The sequence below is a fragment of the Oncorhynchus keta genome, unplaced genomic scaffold (assembly GCF_023373465.1).
Source record: "Oncorhynchus keta strain PuntledgeMale-10-30-2019 unplaced genomic scaffold, Oket_V2 Un_contig_1536_pilon_pilon, whole genome shotgun sequence".
Lineage (NCBI taxonomy): Eukaryota > Metazoa > Chordata > Actinopteri > Salmoniformes > Salmonidae > Oncorhynchus > Oncorhynchus keta.
This window is the reverse complement of record NW_026279275.1, coordinates 368,767-377,500: the sequence shown is the minus strand read 5'-3', so window position 1 is coordinate 377,500 and position 8,734 is coordinate 368,767. Positions and strand designations below refer to the sequence as shown.

The window sequence follows — 8,734 nt, the reverse complement described above, 5'->3', positions numbered from 1 at the left end:
AACCTCTCTGGGCCACTTTCTCTCTCCCCCCTCCCTCTGACCCTCCCTCAGACCCAGATGTACTGACCTTCGAATCTCTCTCTCTTCCCCCTCCCTCTCACCCTCAGACCCAGATGTACTGACCTTCGGAACCTCTCTATATTTCTGTCTCTCCCCCACCCTCTCACCCTCCCTCAGACCCAGATGTACTGATTTGATTTGAACCTACATTGTCTCCCTCTCTCCCTCCCTCCCTCCCTCCCTCCCTCCCTCAGACCCAGATGTACTGACCTTCGGTAACCTCTCTGGATCTCCTGGATGTCTGGGAATGACCTTCTGTAGCCTCTGGAAGCCGTAGTCGATGGTTGGCTCGTTCAAAGCTACAGAGAAGAGGACCCAAAAGACAGAGAGTGAGTTATATAATGTGTCAAACAACACACGTTAGTTTTAGTAAGGAAAGATTTGTTCAAGATGTTGATTTGAAAAATACATTGTTTAGAGACACGGTATATTTCTGATTCCTGGAAACGAAGCCAACTCCAAGTCTGTTTTCGAAGGAAACAAAGCCTACTCCAAGTCTGTTTAGAAGGAAACGAAGCCAACTCCAAGTCCGTTTAGAAGGAAACGAAGCCAACTCCAAGTCCGTTTGGAAGGAAACGAAGCCAACTCCAAGTCCGTTTAGAAGGAAACGAAGCCAACTCCAAGTCCGTTTGGAAGGAAACGAAGCCAACTCCAAGTCCATTTAGAAGGAAACGAAGCCAACTCCAAGTCCGTTTAGAAGGAAACGAAGCCAACTCCAAGTCCGTTTGGAAGGAAACGAAGCCAACTCCAAGTCCGTTTAGAAGGAAACGAAGCCAACTCCAAGTCCGTTTCGAAGGAAACGAAGCCAACTCCAAGTCCGTTTAGAAGGAAACGAAGCCAACTCCAAGTCCGTTTCGAAGGAAACGAAGCCAACTCCAAGTCCGTTTAGAAGGAAACGAAGCCAACTCCAGACAACCATAAACAGAAACAGCAGTAGAGTGTGAATTTCAAATCAGTATTATTCACCTCAAGATACTCAGAACGATTACAGGCAAATAAAATGATCAAACCAATTGTTACGTGCTCGTCAACACATTATGAATGAAGCTGTACTGGAGCACAGTGGTACAGAGGGAAACCCCCAGCAATCACTCCTGTTACCAGGACGACGTCTGCATCGTGGAACACTTTCTACACACACAGATTTACAGCCAACTGGCAATGATGACATATGAATGGTTATTGCAAAGTCTACGATTTATCCCCGGGTCCTTACCCCCCCACACACACACACACACACCCCCTGTCCAGCATATTGCCTGAGTGCAAACGAGGCAGGAGTACTTCGCCTTACAATGATTTAATAATCTGAGAATGGTTGACTACAAACTGATGTGGGCCACTATCATTCTACCAGGCTTTAAAGATCTGTGAATGGTTGACTACAAACTGATGTGGGCCACTATCATTCTACCAGGCTTTAAAGATCTGTGAATGGTTGACTACAAACTGATGTGGGCCACTATCATTCTACCAGGCTTTAATGATCTATGAATGGTTGACTACAAACTGATGTGGGCCACTATCATTCTACCAGGCTTTAAAGATCTGTGAATGGTTGACTACAAACTGATGTGGGCCACTATCATTCTACCAGGCTTTAAAGATCTGTGAATGGTTGACTACAAACTGATGAGGGCCACTATCATTCTACCAGGCTTTAAAGATCTGTGAATGGTTGACTACAAACTGATGTGGGCCACTATCATTCTACCAGGCTTTAATGATCTGTGAATGGTTGACTACAAACTGATGTGGGCCACTATCATTCTACCAGGCTTTAAAGATCTGTGAATGGTTGACTACAAACTGATGTGGGCCACTATCATTCTACCAGGCTTTAATGATCTGTGAATGGTTGACTACAAACTGATGTGGGCCACTATCATTCTACCAGGCTTTAAAGATCTGTGAATGGTTGACTACAAACTGATGTGGGCCACTATCATTCTACCAGGCTTTAAAGATCTGTGAATGGTTGACTACAAACTGATGAGGGCCACTATCATTCTACCAGGCTTTAATGATCTGTGAATGGTTGACTACAAACTGATGAGGGCCACTATCATTCTACCAGGCTTTAAAGATCTGTGAATGGTTGACTACAAACTGATGTGGGCCACTATCATTCTACCAGGCTTTAAAGATCTGTGAATGGTTGACTACAAACTGATGTGGGCCACTATCATTCTACCAGGCTTTAAAGATCTGTGAATGGTTGACTACAAACTGATGTGGGCCACTATCATTCTACCAGGCTTTAAAGATCTGTGAATGGTTGACTACAAACTGATGTGGGCCACTATCATTCTACCAGGCTTTAAAGATCTGTGAATGGTTGACTACAAACTGATGTGGGCCACTATCATTCTACCAGGCTTTAAAGATCTGTGAATGGTTGACTACAAACTGATGTGGGCCACTATCATTCTACCAGGCTTTAAAGATCTGTGAATGGTTGACTACAAACTGATGTGGGCCACTATCATTCTACCAGGCTTTAAAGATCTGTGAATGGTTGACTACAAACTGATGTGGGCCACTATCATTCTACCAGGCTTTAATGATCTGTGAATGGTTGACTACAAACTGATGTGGGCCACTATCATTCTACCAGGCTTTAAAGATCTGTGAATGGTTGACTACAAACTGATGTGGGCCACTATCATTCTACCAGGCTTTAAAGATCTGTGAATGGTTGACTACAAACTGATGTGGGCCACTATCATTCTACCAGGCTTTAATGATCTGTGAATGGTTGACTACAAACTGATGTGGGCCACTATCATTCTACCAGGCTTTAATGATCTGTGAATGGTTGACATACAAACTGATGAGGGCCACTACAAACTGATGTGGGCCACTATCATTTCTACCAGGCTTTAATGATCTGAGAATGGTTGACTACAAACTGATGTGGGCCACTATCATTCTACCAGGCTTTAAAGATCTGTGAATGGTTGACTACAAACTGATGTGGGCCACTATCATTCTACCAGGCTTTAAAGATCTGTGAATGGTTGACTACAAACTGATGAGGGCCACTATCATTCTACCAGGCTTTAAAGATCTGTGAATGGTTGACTACAAACTGATGAATGGCAGCATCACTCTTCAGCAGCACTGCACTGAGCAAACTGGCCTCATGAAATTGCAGGCCACGAATAGTAATGAATGTGTTTTTTTTTTTCATTTTTGTTCACACCTCTCCACCCACCAACCCCGAACCCAACCTCTCCCTCGGAAACTGTAATTTGGGAGTACGGACGGCGACGTGTGATAAATCAAAGAGGCCGTGGCGCCCGCGTGATCGAGCATGAATCATAATCCACCACTACGACTGGGTTCCACTGCACACATTGTGTTTAACAAGCTCTGGAACAGAGTCACGGAGGTCTATTAATAAGGAACGTCCTCGGCGGCTCAAAAGAAAACATGAGGGGTGTGCGGCTGTGTGTGGGTGTGTGTTTTGTGTGTGTGTTGTTTGGTGTGTCGCAGGCCTTGAAGGAGTGTGCACGGGGCCATAGGACCAAAGCCGTATTAGGGTAGTGATAGCGATAGCCCCGTTGGATGTAGAAGGCATGATCAGTAGAGTGACTGTACTAGTAGGGTGACTGTACTAGTAGGGTGACTGTACTAGTAGAATGACAGTACTAGTAGAGTGACTGTGCTAGGAGAGTGACTGTATCAGTAGAGTGACTATACTAGTAGAGTGACTGTACCAGTAGAGAGACTGTACTAGTAGAGTGACTGTGCTAGTAGAGTGACTGTACTAGCTGTACTAGTCACTGACTGTACTAGTGACTGTCAGTAGAGTCTACCATTAGTGACTGTACTAGGAGAGTGACTGTACTAGTAGAGTGACTGTACCAGTGATCATACTAGTAGAGTGACTGAACATGACCTAGTAGGTGACTGTACCAGTAGAGTGATAGTACTAGTAGGGGGACTGTAGAGTGACTGTACTAGTAGAGTGACTGTACTAGTAGAGTGACTGTACTAGTAGAGTGACTGTACTAGTAGAGTGACTGTACCAGTAGAGTGACTGTACTAGTAGAGTGACTGTGCTAGTAGAGTGACTGTACTAGTAGAGTGACTGTACTAGTAGAGTGACTGTACCAGTAGAGTGACTGTACTAGGAGAGTGACTGTACTAGTAGAGTGACTGTACCAGTAGGGTGACAGTACTAGTAGAGTGACTGAACCAGAAGAGTGACTTTACTAGTAGAGTGACTGTACCAGTAGAGTGACAGTACTAGTAGGGGGACTGTGCTCATAGAGTGACTGTACTAGTAGAGTGACTGTACTAGGGGAGTGCTGGTACTAGTAGAGTGACTGTGCTAGTCGAGTGACTGTACCAGTAGAGTGACTGGACCAGTATAGTGACTGTGCTAGGGGAGTGACTGTGCTAGGGGAGTGACTGTGCTACTAGGGAGTGACAGTACTAGTAGAGTGACTGTGCTAGTAGAGTGACTGTAGTAGTAGAGAGATTGTAGAGTGACTGACGTTGTAGCTGCTCACTAACACAAATCAATGGGCTCTTATCTTTCACACTAAAAAAACAACTGCCTCCATCTATTCATTACCCAGACTGCAATTTAGACCCCATCACTCATTACACACACACACACACACACACACACACACACACACACACACACACACACACACACACACACACACACACACACACACACACACACACACACACACACACACACACACACACACACACACAGTCACCCCAGCATGTAATTTAGTGATTAACACCTTCAGGCTCAGTGGGTCTAGTCTGATGAACGTGTAGAATGGAAGTGAATATGAAGGCTAACGTTAGCCAGGCAGACAGAGAGACAAGATGCTGACAGCCAGGGGAGAGAGAGACACAGAGAAGACAAGATGCCAACTTCCTTCCAATAAAATAATTGGTTGACTTGATGATGAAGTGGTATATTTACAGAACCGGGGGATCCGAGGACAACGAGACGCGTTAATCAATGAAGTGGCCGCGTGCTAAGAAGCTACGGCTCAGCGTTGTAACACGCGTCAGACAGAGAGACAGACGGACGGGGTGAGGTGCTCGCTGGGTGGCCACCAGAGCTTGACAGCTGCCGACGCTATTTGATGGTTCTTCACAATCAGGCAACTGAGGAAGACAACGGTCTCCGCATGGCAGGAATGTTGAAGTCAGATGTGTCGTTGTTAAAAGCATTGATCCTTACCTTATTGATTTTACATGACATGGCTTTGGCTGGGGATATCATCACTACTATCCCTCCCTCTCTCTCTCTCTCTCTTTCTGTCTCTGTCTCTCTCTCTCTCTCTGTCTCTCTCTCTCTCTCTCTCTGTCTCTGTCTCTCTCTCTCTCTGTCTCTCTCTCTCTCTCTGTCTCTCTCTCTCTCTCTTTCTGTCTCTGTCTCTCTCTCTCTTTCTGTCTCTGTCTCTCTCTCTGTGTCTCTCTCTCTCTCTCTCTCTTTTCTGTCTCTGTCTCTCTCTTTCTCTCTCTCTGTCTCTCTCTTTCTCTCTCTCTGTCTCTCTCCGTCTCTCTCTCCCTGTCTGTCTGTCTGTCTGTCTGTCTGTCTGTCTGTCTGTCTGTCTGTCTGTCTGTCTCTCTCTCTCTCTCTCTCTCCGTCTTTCTGTCCCTGTATGTCTGTCTCTCTCTCTCTCTCTCTCTCTCTCTCTCTCTCTCTCTCTCTCTCTCTGTCTCTGTCTCTGTCTCTCTCTCTGTCTGTCTGTCTCTCTCTCTCTCTCTCTCTCTCTCTCTCTCTCTCTCTCTCTCTCTCTCTCTCTCTCTCTCTCTTCTGTCTCTATCTGTCTCTCTCTCTCTCCCTATCTGTCTCTCTGTCTCTCTGTCTCTCTGTCTCTCTCTCTGTCTCTCTCTCTCCCTATCTGTCTCTCTGTCTCTCTATCCCTCTCTGTCCCTCTCTGTCTCTCTGTCTGTCTCTCACTGTCTCTCTCTGTCTCTCTCTGTCTCTCTCTGTCTGTCTCTCTCTCTCTCTGTCTGTCTCTATATCTCTATGTCTCTATGTCTCTCTGTCTCTGTCTCTCTCTCTCTCTCTCTCTCTCTCTCTCTCTCTCTCTCTCTCTCTCTCTCTCTCTGTCTCTCTCTCTCTCTGTCTGTCTCTATATCTCTATGTCTCTATGTCTCTCTGTCTCTCTCTCTCTCTCTCTCTCTCTCTCCCTGTCAGTCTCTCTCTCTCTCCCTCTACCTCTGTCTCTCTCAGCACCTTCACCAAACCCCCTTCGCTTTCTCCACCCCTCCACCCCATATTCAGAAGATATAAACCCCACGTAAATGCTATATGTGTAAAACTTCATAATCAGCCCATTAATCATCAGAGGCTGTCTTCCTCCTGGCCAATTTGTCATGTCTGGGCCGTGCCCTGGCCGACACAGATGTGTCAGAAAGCCATATGGGGACACGGGACTAAGGGGGAGTGGAGGTTTCTGGCCAAGGCAGCAGGCCTGGGGAGACACATGGGAGAATAGTTTGATGATAAGACGATACCACACACACACACACACACACACACACACACACACACACACACACACACACACACACACACACACACACACACACACACACACACACACACACACACACACACACACACACACACACACACACACACACATACACACACATACACATACACACACGCACACACGCACACACAAACATACACACGCACACACGCACACGCACACACAAACATACACACGCACACACATACACGCACACACCCACACATACATACACATACATACACACGCAGGCAAACATACCCACACAGCTTGAGTTGAATAGCATTGTTAAGGAGAAAGAGGCTGATCATGAAAGGGCCTTTGGCTTGATAAATCTGGGCTGATGGGACTTGTTCAGAGAGAGGTAAATGTTCATCAGCTATTGATTTCATGCTAATGTGTAGAGGGAGGTCACGGAATCCTTCATTAGCACTAAACACAGTCTTGATTTTTGATAGGATGGCTATCGTACTGCAGCTCAGAGCATCAGAGAGAGCGAAAGAGAGAGAGAGCGAGAGAGAGAGAGAGAGAGAGAGAGAGAGAGAGAGAGAGAGAGAGGGCTATTCAGAGTTGGCACATCCCTGTGGGCCCAGCTATATCACCCAACCTGTCTGACTGCTACCTATCATCTCCCGACCTCAGCCCTCGGCTCCTCTCCCGACCTCAGCCCTCGGCTCCTCTCCCGACCTCAGCCCTCGGCTCCTCTCCCGACCTCAGCCCTCGGCTCCTCTCCCGATCTCAGCCCTCGGCTCCTCTCCCGACCTCAAACCCTCGGCTCCTCTCCCGACCTCAGCCCTCGGCTCCTCTCCCGACCTCAGCCCTCGGTCCCTCTATTGCCTCAGCACTCGGCCCCTTTCCTACCTCAGCCCTCGGTCCCTCTATTGCCTCATTTCTCTGCCCCGCTCCCGTCTCAGCCCTCAGCGCTCGGCCTCTCTCCAGCCTCATTTCTCGTCCCTTCTCCTGCCTCAGCCCTTAGCCCTCAGTCCCTCTCCTGCCTCAGCCCCTCTCCCGCCTCAGCCCTCAGCCCCTCTCCCGCCTCAGCCCTTGGCCCCTCTCCAGCCTCAGCCCTCGGCCCCTCTCCCGCCTCAGTTCTCGGCCCCTCTCCAGCCTCAGCCCTCGGCTCCTCTCCCGACCTCAAACACTCGGCCCCTCGCCTGCCTCATTTCTCTGCCCCTCTCCCATCTTAGCCCTCAGCCCTCGGCCTCTCTCCAGCTTCATTTCTCGGCCCTTCTCCTGCCTCAGCCCTCAGCCCTCGTCTTCTCTCCAGCCTCGTTTCTCGGCCCTTCTCCTGTCTTAGCCCTCAGCCCTCGGCCTCTCTCCAGTCTCATTTCTCGGCCCTTCTCCTGCCTCAGCCCTCGGCCCCTCTCCTGCCTCAGCCCTCAACCCCTCTCCTGTCTCAGCCCTCGGCCCCTCTCCTGCCTCAGCCCTCGGCCCCTCTCCCGCCTCAGCCCTCGACCCCTCTCCTGTCTCAGCCCTCGGCCCCTCTCCTGCCTCAGCCCTCGGCCCCTCTCCTGCCTCAGCCCTCGGCCCCTCTCCTGTCTCAGCCCTCGGCCCCTCTCCCGCCTCAGCCCTCGGCCCCTCTCCCGCCTCAGCCCTCGGCCCCTCTCCTGCCTCAGCCCTCGGCCCCTCTCCCGCCTCAGCCCTCGGCCCCTCGGCCCCTCTCCTGCCTCAGCCCTCGGCCCCTCTCCCGCCTCAGCCCTCGGCCCCTCTCCCGCCTCAGCCCTCGGCCCCTCACCCGCCTCAGCCCTCGGCCCCTCTCCTGCCTCAGCCCTCGGCCCCTCTCCTGCCTCAGCCCTCGGCCCCTCTCCCGCCTCAGCCCTCGGCCCCTCTCCTGTCTCAGCCCTCGGCCCCTCTCCTGCCTCAGCCCTTGGCCCCTCGGCCCCTCTCCTGTCTCAGCCCTCGGCCCCTCTCCTGCCTCAGCCCTTGGCCCCTAGCCCCAACCAATCAATAGCACTTTCCTCTTTCAGAACTGGGTATTATGAGGTGGACAGATTTTCTAACCTTTCACCTGCTTCGCATTGCACCGCTGATATTAAGATAAATTGCCTGGTTCGGGGGTAAACATATGCTGCAATTCAAACTGTCGGAGCCGCTTTGCTCCGGGATAATACATATTGATCTCACCCAACTACTTCACAATTCTGCTT

The 8,734-nt window shown here is 49.7% G+C and overlaps 1 protein-coding gene across 15 annotated transcripts in view; it reads right to left on the bottom strand.

Annotated features, from left to right (window-relative positions):
- ebf3a (EBF transcription factor 3a) overlaps nt 1-8,734 on the bottom strand; it is a 274,303-nt gene that overhangs the window by 42,897 nt on the left and 222,672 nt on the right. For all 15 annotated transcript variants that reach the window (XM_052502266.1, XM_052502270.1, XM_052502267.1 and 12 more), the window contains exon 11: nt 271-359. In XM_052502266.1, coding sequence (XP_052358226.1) covers nt 271-359 — 89 coding nt within the window. The remainder of the gene's footprint in view (nt 1-270; nt 360-8,734) is intronic.